The 20,458-nt window shown below is 35.9% G+C and overlaps 1 protein-coding gene across 5 annotated transcripts in view; it reads left to right on the forward strand.

Annotated features, from left to right (window-relative positions):
• The window catches only part of RAPGEF2 (Rap guanine nucleotide exchange factor 2), a 182,403-nt gene that overhangs the window by 83,041 nt on the left and 78,904 nt on the right, over window positions 1-20,458 (forward strand). For 2 of the 5 annotated variants that reach the window (XM_017805851.1, XM_017805853.1), the window contains exons 5-7: window positions 7,693-7,768; window positions 8,941-9,108; window positions 11,811-11,828. In XM_017805851.1, coding sequence (XP_017661340.1) covers window positions 7,693-7,768; window positions 8,941-9,108; window positions 11,811-11,828 — 262 coding nt within the window. Of the gene's footprint in view, window positions 1-7,692; window positions 7,769-8,940; window positions 9,109-11,305; window positions 11,311-11,810; window positions 11,829-20,458 lie in introns of those variants that run through there. The other 3 variants (XM_017805852.1, XM_017805854.1, XM_017805859.1) reach the window with 2 other exon arrangements.

The following is a 20,458-nucleotide window of genomic DNA, read 5'->3' on the forward strand; positions in this document are numbered from 1 at the left end:
AAAAAAAGTAGACAAAAAAAGTAGACAAAAAAAGTAGACAAAAAAAGTAGACAAAAAAAGTAGACAAAAAAAGTAGACAAAAAAAGTAGACAAAAAAAGTAGACAAAAAAGTAGACAAAAAAGTAGACAAAAAAGTAGACAAAAAAGTAGACAAAAAAAGTAGACAAAAAAGTAGACAAAAAAGTAGACAAAAAATGTAGGAAAAAAATGTAGGAAAAAAAGTAGACAAAAAATGTAGGAAAAAAATGTAGGAAAAAAAAGTAGACAAAAAAAGGTAGATTAAATAAAATAACATTGAGAATCTAGTGATTATTATGATATGAAGATGACCACCACATTTTAATTAAGAATGTTAGTTACTACAAATCAAAAGCAGTTTGGGTTTCACTTGCATCTTTACTTGCTTTTTCTAGAAGACAGACACTAGTTCACATGAGAATTGGAGAAGTCAGCCTGTATTATCAGCTAATTTCATGTTCCATATAATGATCTCCTGTCTTTTAGTTGACAAACTCTTGATTTCATAGTTTCCAGTGTGCAGCTCTAAGTGTGGGGAAACCCGCTGCTGCCTTCCCTCCTCGCATCATCCCCAGTGGAGAGCTGTTTGCATTGGAGTGGCTCTGCATGCATGAAAGGCTCTGCCTTTTTTTCTGAGGGGTCAGGAAATGGCCATGCCAAATTTAGTTTTCTTCAGAACACTTAAGCATTCCTTTGGGAATGGCTTATGCATGTATACGAGCTTTTAAATTGTTACTTTCTTCTTTTTCATCCCTGGCAAGGATGAGTTGGGTGGAGGTCAGCACACTGATGTGAAACCCAGCTAAACCCAGCTTGGCTAGAAAAAGCCATATTGAGGTACTCATGTTTTTCATTCTAATCTGGACATACCAAAGTGAAATGTGATGTTTTTTAATAAAAAAACATACATGAGAAGGAACTTGACCGAATCCCCTATTATCTCCCTAAATGGCAAATAGAAAATAGTCCCCATTTTTTTCCCCATCCAGACATCTACTAAATACTGCTCTATATTTCATCCAAGAATTCGGTGTGACTAGTTTGCTTTAGAACTAAATCTAACACATTTTGATGTTGTTCTAAGTTAAATGTTGATTATTACATTAGACTTGATTTTGGGATTTGTCAGAGACCAGACATTCTGCTCATGTTTGCTTCTCTGTCATCAGAAAATGCAGTGATGGAAAGCAAGTGCCTGTCATGGCTGAGGTCATGGCACTGCTGTGACAAGTGGCGTGTGCAGATGGGACATGCAGCAAATGATCCGTTTGAAGGAACGGAGACTCCTCTCTGCTCTGAGATTGAGAAGTGGAGGGTAGAGAGAAGATGGGAAATGCAGTAGAGAGTACTTGTATGTAAATGGTGATGGTAGTAATAGCATTTTTAGGAGGAGGGCTACCTAAAAGCAAATGAAGACACTTCAGCTTACGTAACTCCAAATTCTAAATATGCTTCATGCAATACCTCTGTATTTCACTTTGGTAGTTTTCTATGATTCTCCTAAATGTAGATGTCAACTGAAGCAATGTCATTTTTACAAAAAGAGCTTGGAAGTATTGGGTTTCTATAACTTAAGATTTGGTTTTATCATGAATTTATTAAAAGCTTGAGAAAGTGAACTCAACTATGCACAGCCTTGTGCTTACAGATTTATTTATCTATAGTCTTGAAGAGATAAGGATTGATTTTAGTGAAGATGGGAGAGGGATAATGTTTACTTTAATCTCCATGTATGTTTAGATGTTCTGCATTGGCAAATATTGCACAGCAGTAATCTTAAACCCATTGGACATACCATTTGAAAACTTCAGAACAAAGAAAGTTTTTGAATATCTGTTTTCTAGGGTTTTGGCATAAATCATGGCAATATTCATGCATTACATTTCTACTTTAATTAGATTGTAAAATTTTGTATCAAAAAAATCAAAATCTCTATAGAATTTATTTCCTTGCATACATGTACTCTAGAAAATTCTAAGAACTTGAGAAACAAGAAAATATGGTACTTATATTTTTCCTTTTGTTAGAACATGTCTAAATAGAACATGCTTTTTGATTGAGAGGAACTGCCAATTAAATAGGTTTTATTTTCAACCAGCAACTTTGTTCAAAATATTGCATTTACATGGACATGAAACTATAACAATATTTTGCACTTAAAAATGTGTTGAAGTATGTGTATGATAGAGATGACCATACTTTGTGGAACTTTCTTTTTGGAACGTAAATGTGGTTTTACTAAAACTTTAAGCTAATGCAACGTGGTGAATATCAAAAGAAATCAAAGTGAAGACTACATTATAGAGGAAACCCTAAATTTTTGTACGTCCTTTTTGCAAAATAGTTGTCACTAGTGAAATTGAGTTTTCTCTGAGTGATCTTTGATTTTTAAGAGGAAGGAGGAAAAGGACTTCACACTGAAAACCTGTTTCTTGGTGTTCATTGTCAGTGGAGTTTTCTTCAGATTCTGCATCACTTTTGGTGAATATGTTTGCATTCCAGTGCTGAGAAATAACTTTCCATTTGGGAGCTGGGTTGATGTGAAAGCAGGAATGTGGAGGCCCAGGTTGAGGGGACAGGGCAGAATGCTGATAGGGAAATGTTCCCTCTTTAGTAGCTGCTGCCTTCCCTGCGAGCTTTGAAAAGAGCATCTGTATGTGTGTGTACAAGTATGTCTGGGGACCTGGAGGAATGAATGGGTCGTGTCTGGAGAAAACTACCTTGTCCTCCAATATCATGATGATAATGGAAAGAATAGAACGAGTTGCCCTCAATACCTGCAAGTTTTTGGCTGTCTCTATGTGTAAGTGCTTATAAAAATTCGTGTGTTGCCTGTGACCGTAGATGTTTAATTTAATTGAAGTACTTTATTGTTTTATTTTATTAGTAAATTTATTAAATTTGAAGGGGAATAAATGCAGACAGTGATCCTAAATTATTCTCATGTTTTTTGTTAGCCACTGACATATTTGTACTATTGTATTTTTAGAATAGTAAAGTTGTTTTTTTTTTAATGGAAACTGAAAGTGTAAACTTGGGAAACATGGAAACCCTTAACTTTCACTTAAAACTCGTCTTCTGTTAACAAGCATGTTGAAAACTGTAATGCATCTGTTCTTTAGCTAGCTGTGTATGTTTTGAGTATAATGAGTTATAAGCTGAGATACAGATGTAGTAAAGTATACTTATGGAGAAGGGAACTGTCATCTATGGTCAATGTAAATTCAATTTAAAAATGCTTTAGAATTGAAATTGTAAATTACTGATATGAATTAAAATATCTGCTTTTAATACACAAAGTGAGAAAAAGGTTTTTTTTAGTATTAATGAACTTATTTGGAAATAATGCTTTTGCATAGTCAAGTGGAAAATTAGACTTGTCAATTGTTTAAGGGAATAGTGTAGTTAGGGAGCAGTTGCTTGGGGAAAACACCTGTCTACTGTAAAATGGATTCCTGTAAATAACATTGTTTTGTATATCATTGTTAGGGTTTTTTTTTTGTTGTTGTTGTTTGTTTTTGTTTTATTTGCAGTAGATTTATATTCACATCATACATTCAATATGTAATACAAGTACTGTGATAGAAAAGGACTCCAGAAGTGAATTTACCTCTAGGACAGGTACTGAGGAGAGCATCTGTGAAGTTTAATACTTGGGGAACCTCAAGTCAGAGCTTATGTGGTAGCAGGGAAGAAAAGTGTTAGAAAAGCTGCTGCAAAACAAGGTTCTTTGGGAAATTTAGGTGAGGCAGCAATGTCCTGACCAGGGAACCCTTTTGGCTTTCTAAATTACTGTTATAACCTGTGCATCCCATATTGACAGCTACAATTGGAAAGATAACTTTAAACTGCTTTAACCTCCTTTGGTGAAATTCTCTTATGCACATCACTGATCTAGAGAAGATAGTTGCAAATCTAGGATTCTTTCAGTTATATCACTGACTTAGTTGAAACAAGCTATATTTAGGAGTTGAAATTAATAAGGTTTAGGTAGGAAGATGTATTAAGACAATTCTGATTTAAGTGACACAACTAAATGTGAAGTGTATATTATGTAAAATTCTTTACTGCATTTTAAAAGCAAAAATGGGGTTTAAGCTTAAGCTCCAGAGTGGGGTCATATATCCACAAGCTTATCTCACTCTACAGTAAGAGAAGGAGTAAATTTGTCAAATCCCTGGTCCATTGAAACTTGCTAATAAAGGCTTTCTACACTGTATTTTGGCTAGCCAGTACTCATGTAGACTATGTGTTTTGTGAGAAATCTGGGTAGTCATACTCACTTCCTATGGGAAGTCTGGCATCAAAATTTTGTAAAGAACATTGTCTATTCAAAGTTACTGAAATAGAGCTGATATTATGAAGATAACGTCAGCCCTTCCACTGAAACTTTATTTGGTGCTACTGTTCCTGTGTGATACCTAACATCCCTCAAACCAGCTTGCATGGTGGCTTGTGGTCCCTTGAATGAAGTTCTTCTCCTGGTATTTCAAGGAATCACAGAATGATTTGGGTTGGAAGGGACCTTAAAGATCAGCTGGTTCTAAATCCCTTGCCATGGACAGGGACATCTTCTACTAGACCAGGCTTCTCAGAGCCCCATCCAACCTGGTCTGGAACACTTCAAGGGACGGGAGTCCACAACTTCTGTGGGCAACCAGTTCCAGTACCTCAGTGTTCTGATCATGAAGAATTTTATAAAAGGCTTTTCAGCTTGGGCTTTTTTATCAGCTCAGTAAACAGACTGTATTAGGTGTTGGGTATTTGCTTCTTCTTACTGCTTGCTGATATGTTAAATAACTTGTTTTCAATAAAATCAAGTTTGTTTAGTGGCTTCCTCTACTGAGTGGCTAGTTACCACAGCTGAGGATTTCAGGTAGAATGCCACTGAAGTCCTTTTTTATTGGTCTTTTATTTTTGCTCATGTGAAACTCTGACAAATTAATTCAGTTACGATGTTTGTCATCAGTCTTATGAATTGAAACGGCAGGATTGGCAATGCTCTGAGGTCCCAGTAGTTTCTCAGGGTTTCTCAGAGTTGTGTGTCACACAAAAACCTGTATTGAAGTGTGGTTCTGCAACAGATGGCATGCAATACTGTGATGGATGTTCTACCACAGTCAGAGATGGACACTTCCGAAGTTTCCAGGTGTAGTGGACAATGACGAGAGAGTTCCCTAATTTTCACTGATTAGGTGAATTCCTCACTGGTGATGAATTTTCAACAGAGATTGGAAATCAGGAGGTTTAGCTGGTGTGGCAATCTGAGAACTGCAACACTTGAAAGGTCATTTAACTTTCTTATGCCTTGATTTACTTGTCTTCTTTCCTACAATACTTCACAAAGATTAGAGAGTTTATTTGCAGCCTGAAGTGCCTTGTGATCTTTGGTCAAAGATAATATATACATGTGATGCACTGTCTGCTCTGATAAATTTCATGCTGTCATAGGAATCTGAGCAGTACAACAATGACATGGTTATTTGCTGTGAGAACCATCGTGTTACTGGGGACAGAAATCGAGAATTTTTTTTATACTAACTGAATGCATGCCTTCTATCTTAATATGTTAACTGCCTGTTCCCTGGTGCTGAAGAGTAAAATCCAAACAAGTTATTCAAGAATAGAGAAGCACATCCAAAACACAGCTTTTTGTTTTTACTGTGTTTTCTAAAGCTTGAAACTTTTACGTGTCAGCAGTGATTAGCAACAAACAGGAGTTTTAAAGTTGATACTTACAGTCAGCAATAGAGGAAGAAGAAATGGTGGAGTGTTTATATGGTTTTTTGTTGAAATGAGTACTTGCTGTGAGACTAGAAAAATGGGTCGGCAAAAAAAAATACAACAATAAGTGTTTTCTAAGTGGTAAGAATATTTGTGTTTGTTTCCAATTAGAATATCAAATAAGTTGATTTCCTAATCACCATTTTTTGCATTGCTGTTTTTCAATAAATGAGTTGACTTACTTTCTGCTTTCTCTCCTTCTCCTTTCTGTTTTTAAGGAAAAACTGTGTGTATGGATCCAGTTATTGACCAAAATATGTTTACCACTTTTGCAAGAGTCTAATGAATCAATATAATGGCTTCATTTTCTCATGTCCTTAAGAGTAGTTGAAATTGTATAAAATTCAAGATGATATTGTAGAGTAAAGAACCCTGTGTTTTGTTGCTGGACTATAGGAGGAAGCATGTGTTTGCCCCTAGGAAAATAAGCATTTTGTCCAGAGACTTCTTTATTGAATGTTTCTTTTCAAGAAGCTTAGTATTCTGGAAAATTTTTTCTATTGTAGAAGTCCCATGTACCATTAAATGCGATTATTATTTTGATGAATAAGCACAGCTGGCATTTCTTTTCAATATCTGACTGCCTTCTTTTTGAGCCTATAAATGTGCTGTTGTCAAGAGATTAGCCTTTGGGGTAGCGAGTTAAGTTGTTCATTTCTACTAATCGCCAGGCGGGGCAGGAGCATAGATATGAACTGGCTAGATATACTGTTCCGAATGGAATATGAAATAAAGCTTAAAAAAGTTACCTCTCACAAACATTGTTGCTTCATTGTGTTACCATGACTGTGCATTACAGGATTGGTTAAAATTCAGATTTTACCATTTCACTGAGTCTGGTTTGTTTTTCAAGCTGTTGCCCTGTGGGCTTCAGATAGGAAGGTTTCTCATGTCTGTTGCACGGTGCCAATTGAAGAAAGGGAGAGGCTAAATAGTTATATTGGCTCTTTGCAAACTGTAGCGTAGGTTGGTTACAGCAAACTACAAGCTGGGTCCTGAAGTTCCACTCATTTTGTTGTCTATCCTGCCCTCCAGTCTGCGATGGGAAAGGTCTGGCATTGACCTGGCATTCCTACCCAGAGGAGGAATCGCATATCCCATAAACAAACTTTAACTGGCTGCCTTTCTTTTACTCCGATGGTGTAGGATTAAGGATCTAACTCTAAAGGTTCTGTATTTCACTGAATTATGTACTGGTTCTCTGCACTCCACCTTTACATCTGCATTTTGAGGATTCTTTGCAGTGAAACCTGCAGGTGTACACATTCATTAATACAGGCAGGGCACTCCAGAAACTAAAATTAAAAAACCTTTCTGTTTTATCCTGCAGGAAACAAAATAGTATCATGTTTAATTATTGCATTGCAGTGGGAATGTGTCATGAAAGGGCAAAACAACCTTTTGTCCTCATCTATTCAGTTTGGGAATACACTCATGTTCCTTATTTTATTATTTTAAGTGGAAAAGAGTTAATTGAAGTTGATCAGCCTTTTAATTATTTTCTTGGTCTTCCAGCTAGCTTTCGTTATAGAAATGCAGATAGCTTAGGTAACTTAATACTGTAATGTCAGAAGATACGAGATCAAACTCTGTAATGTAGTTCAGAATCAACTATGCCTCTTCAGTAGACAGCTCTTGATTGACACTTGTTTTAGTGTTAATAGACTTATTTAGCAAATACTCTTAGGGAACTATGTAAATACAAAATAGTTCTTAATTAACTAATTAAGAACCCAAAGACACTGTCAAAGGACATACGCATGAAACTTGTATTGTACAGAGGTATGTACATTTTTTCTCTGCTTTACAATATCTGGATGAGATGTAAATATGCTTATGAATTGTGCTATAGCTCAGATCTTTTATAATTGAAATATTTATGTTCTTCAGTTTTGGCAAGCGTTCTGCTGGGAGCATGAGGCGTGGATGTGAATGCATTGTTCTAGAGCCCTCTGAAATGATTGTGGTAAGAACGTTTTCACTCAGTTGCTTTCAAAGTGTATAGACCAGCTTTAGTAACACTTCAGTTTCCAATACAACTTAGAGTTTTCTCTTTTGCATGTGATCATTTAATAAATATAAGATTTCATACATAACTTTCTTGCCATTCTTTGCTTACATACTTATATTGTTTAAGTGATAAAAGCAGCCATTCACACAGCTACAACCAACTAAATTGTATACTTTTAGAGAACAAAACTGGGACAACAAACTGTTCCCTGTACTTGTGAGTTACACAAACTGGTAACAAACAAGTAACCTAATCCCTTCTACAGCCCTCAAGTTATACCACATTTCCTGACCTTCTGCAAGTTTTACAGAAACTGTCACTTTTTAGGAAAAAATGTTTAATATCACAGTCTATATTTAAGCCATCTCTATAAGGCTTAGATAATTGTCATGCCTGTATTATGAACTGATCTGTTAATAAAAAATTTAGCCTGTTGATTCTGTATTTGTTCAGATACAAATACAGATGAGGCATCCTGAGCTGGCAGGAGCCTCAAAGATGATGCTGTTCTGCCACTGGACTACAGCAGATGTTGCTTGCAAAATAACCTTCCCTTCACCCAGTGAAGTTGGCAGAATTTAAAAATGTTCAAATTTAGTCTTAAAAACCTCAGATGGCTGAGAATATATTTAATTCAGTCAAACATTAATTACTTAAGCTAACGTGCGATTAATACTTTAAAGCATCTCTGCTTATCTATAATAATAAAGCAGCGCAAAAAAACCCTGACAAACCTGCAAACTCTTCTGGTATTTTGCTAGCACAAGAAAACTATAGTTTTACAAGAAATCTGCAAAAGTAAATATAACAACAATATTAATGGTGTACCAGTTTTCTTTCTGCAATATATTGAGTGGTGAAATGTTTGTATTTGTGCAAGTGTAAGTAGAGGGTGAGAAAGGGAGAATTTTTCTTCTACCCTTTTAGAAAAGTGTTCATACTCAGTGATGCTGTTCATACTCATATTGATATCTTTATTTTTTTTTAGTAGTGGTTTCACTCTTAGTGCTGAAAATGCAGGAAATTCAAAGCTAGCTGCTGTTTTTTGAAAGTAGGATTTGTTGTTTCAAACAAGAAACATTTTTATTTTTTGTGGAAAATGACACCCTCTCTTGCATCTATTGTAGGTTGATTATATGGAAGAAAGCGAGGCGTATTTTCAGCGTCAAGCATCTCACAGGCAGTCTCGAAGAAGGTTTAGGAAAATCAACCAGAAAGGGGAACGACAAACAATTATTGATACTGTTGACCCTTATCCCGTGGGGAAGCCACCTCTACCTAGAGGTTACCATACGGTAAGCTATCTGTATTTATTGTTCACAAAAGAACAGAAACATGAAAATGACTGAAAATAACACAATCAAAATGGCTAAACTTGCTGGTATCTTTAAAGTGTGCTTTCGTAGGGAGCTTTCCCCTTAAAATAATGTGAGTTTGGCTCCATCAGTAATGAACATGTGTGCAGCTTGCATCTTAGTTCAGAGGTGAACGTGTGTTTCTGACCGTGAATGTCATGTATTGTTTTTTCCAGTCATTATGGGAAACTGTGAAAGCAATTCTGTTCTCATTTCCTTTTTCTCTTAAGTTACAGTAGCATTAATTTAATGTACTATGTTAAAAGGTCAGTTAGTGAAGCACTCGTATATGATAACAGGTGTTGCCTGAAAAGGGCTGTGCTGCATTGCAGTACACCGAATTCTTTGATTAGATCTCTCATTTCTTTTTGGTATCCAGAACTTAAATGTTAAATTTAAATTAACTTATGCTGGTGTCAGCCCTTTGTACTTGGGTTTTAGTGAGCTACAGAGTTGGCCTGTCATCAAAGAAATAATTTGGTCATTTTACTTGATTGCTTATTTTGGGGGGGAGGAAATCTGTACATGTTGAAAGTTTCCAGACTTTCTCTTGAGATGAAAATAAACTAATAATTAAAACTTATTCTATAAAATTTTTTATATGGGTTTTAAACTGAGAAAAGCTCTATTAGATTAATATGTTTGCTTGGTATTGATTTCAACTGTGAGGAAAATACTGGAAAAGCTGTTTGTCTTTGGCTATTATTTATTTCTTTAAGGCTCTAAATCTGCTAGAACCATAAAGGCATGGGCATAAATAAATTTGTGCATATTTAATCTCATTGAGTTCATTGGGCTGAATTTTTCACAATGTAACCATATACATATAAATTTGTAGCATTAGAGCTTTAGTTTTTAAATACTTCAGTTTTTAAAATACTGTCTTTGATACAGGGCAGTTGTAGGCGTTTTCAATTTTTCCTTCATCCTTATTCCTTGACTTGTTTGCCAGTTCACTGTATATTCAATGTGTGTTTGTAAGTGTGTAGATGTTTGATTACATCTGCTAATTATACAGGCTTTTCTTCATGAGTTGAATAATTACATTTTATGCCAACAATTTGGTTTTGTTTATACAACAGCTTTTAATGGTTTAATTTTCAGTGCAGTTTTAATTGCCTCCAAATTTAATATGGATTAAGCCAGTTCATTTGGTTTGAAGATAAAACATTTTACTGACCTGTTTTTGCAAAAAAAAAAATAAAATAATTGTGGTATTGTACTTTATAGGAGTTACAGGAAGAATTGCTTTTGTCCATATTATTTAGATGTGTACATTGTGCTTAGCAAGCAGTTGTAGTGTGATCTGTACCTACCTCTAGAAGGGCAGTGTTTAGATTGCACAGTGCCATTTGCATTCACAGGAGCTTGCCTGTTGTATAAATTTCACTTTAGGTACGCCTGATGAGTTTTTGTAAGCTTAACTGGTACTAAGAGCAAAAGTCCATCATGTGCTGTTCTGTTGTGCAAGTTCATAATGGCTTTGTGTATGTGTTTGGAAATTCATTGCGAGCAAGATTTCATGTTGAGTTGGAAGAGATTGCCAAATAAACTCTAAAATTTTCAGCAGTTACAGTCAAATGTTGCTTTTCAAAGTGTAATATGATGCATATGACTGAGCTTATTATTTTTTTTCAAAGCAAATTGAGTCAAATAAGCTCAAATGAGTTTTAAAATGTAGTCAAGACTCTTCACGCTGGTCCATTTCCTCCTATTTTTACAGTATTTGGTGATCTTGTAGACGTTATTCTCTCATTCACTTCTACTAGCAATGTTATTTCTGTTGTTTTATCCATACATTTACAGGCAACATTGTTTTTTCTCCATTCCTATTTTATGTCCCTTGACCTTGTTTTTTTTGGTCTTAATTTCTTGAAAAATTGACTGAGAAAAGCAGGATTTTTTTTGAAACACATAGTAATTTGAAACATAGCACATATCCTGTGGACTTATTGCCTATACATTCTTTCACCAACATCTGTCAGGGTGTCATCTTTGTTACTACTTCTTAATTTTGGATAAATAAAGAAAGAAGTATTTAAAAAAAACCCCAGAGGTTCAGATATTGTAGTAAATAATGTGTTAAAGTCAAATTGAAAGAGGCTTAATATGATGCATTTGTTTTCAGGTTTGCTCTTCCATGTGGGTGTGTTCTAGTTTAGGTGTTATGTACATAAGATTCAAAGTAATAAAGCCATTTTGATAGCATCCTCAAAGTCTTCACAATGTATAATTTTCTTATATTTTGTTTTACCCTAAACCCATAGTTAGCATGTGGAATTATTATTTTTATTGTTGATAAATTATTATGCTTTATTTGCAGTAATCTCTGAATGCTTTTCTTCAGAAATTTCAAACAGTATTTTCTGAAGAATTTTTCTATATCTTCATGAAAACATAGAGCAAAATGTAGATCTTAAATGCAGATGCATGGCTGTGCTTTCCAAGAATTAAAAATGAAATGCAGTGCTCTCAGTTGTGGCATGGCTTTCTGCAATAGAAACAACTTGTGGAGGATGGTGGACCCTCTTTAACAGAATTTTAACATTATCTTCATAGTGGTGGAATGTACTATGGCATGTCTGATAATGTTCATCTTTTCCTTTCCTCCTATATGGCATTCATTTCATTTTGGCTCACAGGAATGCACTAAACCTCAGGTATTGTAACTTACTGTGTATGGTCCACTAACAATTTACTTGTGGGTTTGCAGTGTGGTATCATAATACTGATGCTACGTTATGACTAAAATTGCCTCATAACCTTTGCTTTGTTAGTTCAGCAATCTCACTATCATACAAAAATACAAATGTAAACACGAAATTTACTGACAGCACAATGTCTCTTACCCAGCTTGATCGACCTTCCTTGCTTTGATTTCCTGTGATTTGTAGGAAATGAGAAGTATAAGCAAAGAGTATATATAAAATATTTAGTGTTTGACAGACATTTTACTTAAGTATCTCTTTCATGACACAGAGGACTTAAAAAATTTGCCCCCATAACACTTTAGTATGTCAGTAGAGGGAAATGGAGTGTGACAAGATGAGCACTAAAGAAGCAGCAAAAAGGATTTGTCATGGTTTTTCTTGCTTGTCTTCCATTCTGATGTGTACTGACTCAGTAAGAAGAGGCTGGATTTTGTAGACTCCTAGCAAAGTATGCATAAATGGCTATTATTTGAAAGACGGCCTTGCCAAGCTAGGGAGAAGAATGTGCCTGAATAAATCAAGCATCTTGGAATGGTACCAAACCAAACAAAATATAGAAGCTTTTCCTGATATCAGACCTCAAATACACTCAAAGTAATATGAAGATCTGAGTGGCATCTTTTAAACTTAACTGGCATTTGCAGTTGCATTTGTCAATGTCAAAGTGAATAAATAGTGAGCATCCATTAAACACAATGTTTGATAAGAATGTGTCTTGTCAAACTGTTAAATGTCCCCACTGTTATGCTTGAGAAATCTCTTGTGATAGAGCTGAAAGCAAATTAAAACTACTTTTTAGCTTAAAAATTCTCCCTTTCCTCAAACATTGCTTTGGTCAATTCTTCTGCTATTTTATCAGGAAATGTGTTTAATTTAAAAAGTCCTCCTGTGTCACATTGTCAAATTCCTTTATCTAAAACACTTAAGAGGGTTCAAATTTCAATATGTTTCCAGTATCATAGACGAGTGATTTCTAGGCTGAAATTTGCTCTTTCTTCAATATGTATATTACCATCAGTGCTCCCCAGTTTTTCAGTGGCACGATCCGAAGTAACCTATGGTTAGTGAAATACTGTGTTTAGGAGTGATATTGTACTACTTAGATTATGATAGGCATTTGAAATACTTCCTAGTGTTTTAATAACTTATGGTAATGTTTGAAGGATCATTTGAAGTGAAATCTGATGTTGAATATCATATTTAGGCATGTTACTTTTGGAACAAGCATTGCTGATTTCTAGGGTAAGGAAAATAGAAACTTCATAGTATATGGAAATAAAAATGTGTTTTATCAGCCTGATAAAATTGCATCCTTTTTACCACCTTTTGTAGTTTGGTAAAATTTATCAGTTCTTTTTCAGGAAAGAAAAAAATACTGACGAGTTTGAGTTGCTCTCACTTGAATCTAGAAAATTTTTCCTTGTGCGTCTCAAGTGTGAGAAATTGTCTTTAACTAGATTAATATTAACATCTCCTTACTTAATAGTAGAAATTGGATTTTAACTTCTGAGTGTGGATTTTATTTCTGTGTGTATCTTTACTTCAGGCTACTTTATTTTTTCATACAAAGCCCTTGTTTAAAGCAACTTGACTGAATCGAGTGTGGACCCATTCTCCTGAGGACCTACATGGCTTTTTTTCTGCCTTTAGACTGTTTGTTGTTTGTTTTGTTTTGATTTTAAAACTTTAAAATTAAATAGTCATCTGAGGAGTGAATTTAAAAAAGGGCAGATTTCCTTGTAATATCTTACTGCCAGTAAACTTTGTGGCTGCTTCAGTACATCTGTGAAAAATTAGTCATGCTCGGTCTGAGTGTTGCTAAGCTGGTTATTCTGTATAGAATGCATGACATATTCAGTGTAAATTAATACAAGTTCATAAAGGAAAAATAACTTTGTCCCAAATAAGATGCTGTTCTTCAGTGGTATAGAGTAGTAATTTGTAACTCCCTGGTTTGTGATAGTCTATGTCTGTCTAAACTTGGTATGTAAACTGTGATGTGGGCTTTAGTCTGTACTGTAGTCTTTACTTTGCTAAAGGCAAAGTATCAAAGCTTACTGGTGTATAGTTATAGATAGCAGGTAGGCCTGCAAGTATAATGCTGAAGCACCTGGAGAGAGCGCTGAACAGTAGGATTATGTGTGGTGTTTTACTCTGTGATAATCTGTCTAGATTTGAATTAGTTAACAGGCTTATGAAATTTGCTGCTGGTGCATTCTCAGCCAGGCTTGCTAAAGCCAGCTGCTGAAATCCCTGCAAAAGGGATCTCTGCCTTTAGTAACCTTTCTTATCCCATTCAGCTTGAGATTCACGTGAGGTGACAATCCGTTTATCCGGTGTCGGAAAGAAAAGAGTGGTAGGCATGGAGCCATCAATAACCCTGGCTTCCACTCCAGTTACAAGGATGTAACAATTTTATCCTCATGCACTGTTTTGAGACAGCTGTCGTGAGATGTGTTTAGGGCAGACAAGTCTTCCTTCTGGATTTTATTTGAAGGAGTTGACTGAAAATGTAAATGAGAAGAGATCTGGAAATGAAACCATGTCTAATGTTACTGAGTCAAGTCTTGTCTGCAGCCATGACTCCCTGAAAAAATAAGTGTAAGGGTTTTCCTAGCTTTTTTTTTTGATGTGTGTTATTTTAAAAAAATATTAGAGCCTGCTCATTTAGTAGCAAATTGCAGAAAACTTCCTACCCCTATCTTCTTTTAAAATTAATAGTGCAAAGCATTGACAAAGTAGCCTTTTTTCCTGATACCATTTGGATTCATATTGTCTGCCAAGAGTCTAAAGTTCCTGGGTTGAAAATTTATGTTCAGATTGTTCTATGAAACAAATTTGCCTTTTCCTTTGTCTGCAAAATTACATTACAAAGCTACTGTGTATCATGTCACATTTAGGAAGGATTTAAAAACTCATGAATTTTAAGTTTTTCTGCCTGAATTTGATGCAAAACTGTTTGTTTCCCTTTCTTCACTGTGTCTGGCTGCTGAAGTCATGTGGAAGTTTCCAAAATGACAAGCAGTGTTTTTTGGTGGTTAACATAGTAGATGAGAATTCAAAAAAGCTGATTCAATTTTACCCCTTGGTTACAGATGTCCAGTATAATTTGGGATGAGGCTTAATGTTAAAAAATAGCCTAATACCATTGCTTCTCTGCATGGGTTTTTTATGTTGCATGTTGTAAAATACATACTGCTGGATGTCTTTCCATGGTCCACACTACATATGATCATGAAATACCTTATATGTGCTTGCTTCTCAAGAGTATGGTCTTGGCAGTAGTTTGATATAGTGTCTTCTTGTTAAGGCATTATAAAGTGATAATAAGTTCAATAGTACATTGATGCCAATGTAATAGTGTACTTAGTCATATTTATTACATGTAGAATTTCCGTTGTTTTAGTTTGAATCAGTAGGAACAGTTGTCAGATACCCAGTCACAAGAAATCAGTTTAAAGGAACACTCAGTCTTTTAAGCCTGTAAATAGCTGCAGCTTTTAATGTTCCTGATGATTTTTGGGATCATCTAGAACTTTCATTCTAATACAAGCTCACTTAATAAAACAAAAAGCAAAGAACAGACTCAGTCATGAGTATTCACATTAACAAGAAGAAGAGCTTTCTTTTAGTAAAAAAAAATCAAACCACATCTAAGAAAATTATTTGATAGGGCAGCGAACAAGAAGGTGTGGACACATTGAAAACTTGACTTCGTAAAAAGGTATAAAGGATATGGAAAGGTTGGAGGGAAAAACAATTTTCTAAGCATCCTTGACCTTGGAAGTATTACATTTACCAAGTCTGTTTACAAAGGCAAAAAAATGCACAGAGAAACAAACTACTGAGTTCAGGTACGCTTGGTCGTCAGAAATGTTTGGAGCACAGGATGTTTGAAGGTTTTGGCTTTAGAGGCTCATATGAGTTATGGCAGCTGAATCAATTTAAATAGATTCAATTTTTGAATTTGCTGGTAACCGAGTTTACTCAAGATAGAGGAAGAATGTGAAGAGCAAGGAGGAAGGAAGTTGAGTAGATTCTGCTGTGTGCCTTATGCAAAATGAAAGCAAAAAGGTTACCTGACTTAAATAGAAATCGAACTGAACTCATTCTGTTCTTTGTTCTAAAACAAATTAATTTAAGTAATGTCAAGAGAAAAATGGTAATTCAAAACATAATCGTATGCATACCTAAATTTTCAGTGTACTGCTGATGGGAAGTAGCATGGTATGCAAAGGTGTTTTAAACATGTTAGCATCATTAATGTGTGCTTGTTTGCTCAAACAAATTTGTCTCTATTAATAACAAAATAGTATAAAATAATTTATTTAATATTTCTAGTGTTTATAGTGAAAATAAAATATACTGTATTGATTGTTCCATTAATAAAAGAAAGGGCATAGTTCTTAACATTGCCAAGTGCAAGTGTCCTTTTACCAGACAGATATTTGTTTAGTTGCTTTTCATCTACAAAATTTAGTGTGCAATTTCAAAAACACACAAATTATTCTGTGATGGTGATAATTTACTCCTGATTTGGAGTGAAGTCAATGTGTACATCATACTGGGAAAAATTACTGTATTTGTAGTATTTGAACACATCTAGTACCATTAATTCCTGAAGTGTGTGACTGTGTTATATATGTAGGTGTATTTTGAAGTGAGACACTACAAAAACTGTGGGGTAATTTTATCTGAAATGTGAAATGTCTGAGATGATTTGGATGGTTCCTATTAACCATTTTTTTGTATGGAAGTTGGATGTTTCTTTATGGGAACATCCACTGGTAATGCTGTAAGGGCAATAAGTAATTCCCATCCCTGTGTTCTGTGTCTTATGGCAAAGCACAACTTTTTTAGCTGCACAGCTTCCTTCCTTCATCCATGCTCTAAGGGACTATTACTGTTTCAAATTATATGTTAAGTTGTGTATTATTGTTAATATATGAGCAATGCTATAGTTTTATTTTGTGTAGCACCTGAAGCAAAACAAAATTGTTAGTTCATCATCCTTCTGGTAATGACTACTGGCAAGCTAATGCAAAATTAATGACATGCAGTGTGTTATTTACTCAACTTGCAGCTTCTGTCAGAGTTGTCTATTTTTATATATTACATCATCCTTGCTGCAGAACTCTTAGATCCATTGGGATTTACTGTTCTTCCATTCCCTTTGGAAGGGCTCACATTGATGTCATAACTGGATTTGTAATTGTGATTAGATTTGAAAACTCAGAGAAACATTGAAGCTATGCAGTATTTTCTGCAACTGAAGTGTCAGTAATATTTCTTTCTTTTTTTTAGACACATTAATGACACTAGGTCCTATTTACAGCTTGTAGAGTTGCCAGTACTTTATGACCACATGTGAAATTTTGGTTAATAATAGCATAGGTTTTCCAGAGTGGCATGCTTTTATTGCTGTTACTGACTTTATATTATATAAAAGGTTGTTTGTCTGAGATGTAGATTGTAAGACTAAATATGAGGTTTGTTGTCAAAGCAGAAAGTTGTTCATGGAGCACAAAAATTGATTTTTCATAGCTTTTCTAAACTGATCATTGCATAATGTAACTAAATACAAATGTTGATTTTTTCCTCCACTTAAACTTGATTAGAGCTGAGGAAAATTATAAAAACTAACATATATGTGTGTTCTTAAATATTTTTAAAAGGAATATCCTCCTTAGGATAAGGTTGTTCAGGTAGGAACAATGTCTGCATATAAAGTACATATGGGGAAATGGGATCTACCTATGCATTATATTTGTAGAATACCAAATACAGATCCTTTCAAGTCTGGTATTTGTATACAGACAAACTATCATGAGTGATAGTCCTAATGTGGATATTTGCCCACTAAAGGATGGAAAGAAGCTGTCAAGCATCTGAGCCACTGCTATGTGAGCTGAGCTTTACATAGTGACTTCAAGATAAAATTATTAGTATTAGGTGTCAGTCTTTCCAGAAAAGGTTCTGTTTCTGAGTACTTTTAATAATGCCTTGTATTTGACTTGACTAATTTCAAATTATCAGTTTGCTGAGTGACTTTCAAAGCTCTAAAAAGCTAAAAAATTTAGTAGTTAAAATATCCTGAGCAACTAAGAAAGTATGTGCAGAATTGAAATATGGGAAAAATAAAATGTCCAAGTTTCAAGAAGGCCAATGGCATCCTGGCTTGTATCAGAAACAGTGTTGCCAGCAGGACCAGGACAGTGATCATCCCTCTGTACTGGGCACTGGTGAGGCCACACCTCAAATTCTGTGTTCTGTTTTGGGTGTCTCGCTAAAAAGAGGACATTGAGGTGCTGGAGCACATCCAGTGTGTGATGTGTAAACCCTTTTTTACTGAAATGGGTAGATGTGTGTATTACAGTGCCCTGGCTACATCCTGCTGAGTGTAAATGCTATTATTGATACTTGCATCTTTTGTTAGGTGATAGTTCAGTTCAGGAGAGCTAACAAGTCCTAAGTAAAGCAGAGTACACACAAGGTTTTGTGTGTAAGTTCTTTACCTCTGCTTCACCTTTTTTTGTTAGTTTGTTTGTTTTTTGTTGTTGTTGGGGGGTGTTGTTGGTTTTTTTTTTTGTTTTGTATGATGAAAAAAAACTTTTGTTTTATGTTAAGTGTAGTTAAAGTGTTAGTATTCTGTTGTGTGAGTAATGGTGTCGTGGTTTGAGACCCCCAAAAATCTGAGTCCAAGCCCCCCCCCCCAACTCCAGTGTGAGGGGGTTTTCCAGACACAAGACTCAGTATGGGGGAAAGGGAATTATATTACAATTATTACACAAAAAAATATTATAATACATTTATATACATAATCCTAACTATCTCTCCTATGATAAAGCAATATTTACATTGGATCAAATCTCCTCTCCCTCCAATAAAAGTCCAGAAGGGAAGAAGGAAAGATCCTTTCCACTTTCAGGGCAGCAGTGTCTCTCCTCTCCAATGCAGAAGTCATAGCTGGAGTTGTAGCTGGATCTCTCTCTCCATTACACACAAAGGGGTCTCCTCTCACCCCTCTCAGCCTTTCGACTCCAAGCGAAGGTCTGTCTCCCCCGTGGACTGCGATAACCGGGACAAGGGTTCGCTTCACCACGTCATATCATGAAGTGCAGGATTCTTTGTGACAGTCCCTTCCTCAGGGGATTTAAGCTCCCCCTGAGTCAGAATGTTTAGGGCAGCTTTCAGTTCAGTCCTTGCCCTAAGTGTTCTATCAGAGCTCCTCTGCTCTGTCTCAAAACTGCCAGTGTGGCAGCAGCAGGAGCACGGAACAAGGCCACTTCCCTCGCATTCCGTCCGGACGTCCTGGTCCAGCTTCCAGGACGTCTTGAGCTTCTCAACTCCTCTCTCCGGTGCTGCTGCATTGCAAGACTCCCCTCAAGTAGGAGTCCACCCTCTCCTCCTAGGAGGGGTCTCAAAGGGGTTTTGGTTCTTACCCCAAAACTGTCTCTGTTGAGCTTGCTTTCTCTCTCTCCATCAGAGAGAGAGACAAGAGCTCTGTGTCTCTGCTTAGCTGCATGCCATCTTTGCTGCTTGTTTCTTATCTTCTTGGCCTTCTGCCACAGCTCTCCATTCACTGCTGCTCTGCCACTGCTTTCAGTATCTCTGGCTGTCCACTCACAGCAAGGAAACTTCCCCCAGCTCTTAGTTACAGAGCTCGGTCCAGTTTTACACTGTTTCTGAGTTTCTGCAACCCCAGTCAGGGGGCTCCTGGCCCCTCTCTCTCTCCTCTTGGCTTCAGAACATGGCTACTTCTCCTCCAACTACATCATCATCCTTCTTTTCCGGTCTGGTGTGATTTGTTTAAATTTTGCAGGGGCGCTGATTGGGTCAACATCAAGACACCACCCCCTCGGGGGTTACCATTTTTTTAACTCCAGGGGGAAACCCACTTTTTTCCGCACCACAAATGAATACTGGGAACTGGGCTTTGGGTTTGAGTGGTTAGTCTTAATTCTGAATTTTCAGACAGTGAAGTTTTGACATGTATCTGGAACAGCTGGCAGGTGTTACGTGTATTGTTGATGTGGCTGACATAAAAACTACCCAGTTGTGCTCTCACTCTGTTTTGAATTATTTTATGTGTGTGTGCATATGCTAAAATGTAAAATATTTTACTTTTCCTTCCTTTCACTTCTAAATTACTCTTGACCACTGTAATTTGATGAATGTAAAGGCCTGCAGCTAACTAATTTTAAAGTCTTCAAATGATCTGTGGTGCACAAAAGACCATCTTGAAAGTAAGCACTCTGACACAAATCTTGGAATATAAAACAGTGTAGAACCAAATTGTCAGGGAGAGTCAATCTGGTAGGTGTACTTCTACCTATTTTTATTTAGCACTTCTGTATCTAGGTAACTGATCTTGTAATTGCAAGGAAAAAGTGTAAAACATTTGCAAAATGGGACGTCCATCAGGTAGTGGTAGTTGGCTTCCTGATTGATTTGGGAAGAGGAGAGAGAAAGGCATTTCTTAGAACTTTATGTTAGGTTCTCTTTATTTTAAGGATATAATATCATGGTTTGACTTTTTTCCTATATAAAAGCAAATTGGCTCATTTTGCTTGATAATT

The sequence above is a fragment of the Lepidothrix coronata genome, unplaced genomic scaffold, assembly GCF_001604755.1.
Source record: "Lepidothrix coronata isolate B3197 unplaced genomic scaffold, Lepidothrix_coronata-1.0 Scaffold13, whole genome shotgun sequence".
Classification (NCBI taxonomy): domain Eukaryota; kingdom Metazoa; phylum Chordata; class Aves; order Passeriformes; family Pipridae; genus Lepidothrix; species Lepidothrix coronata.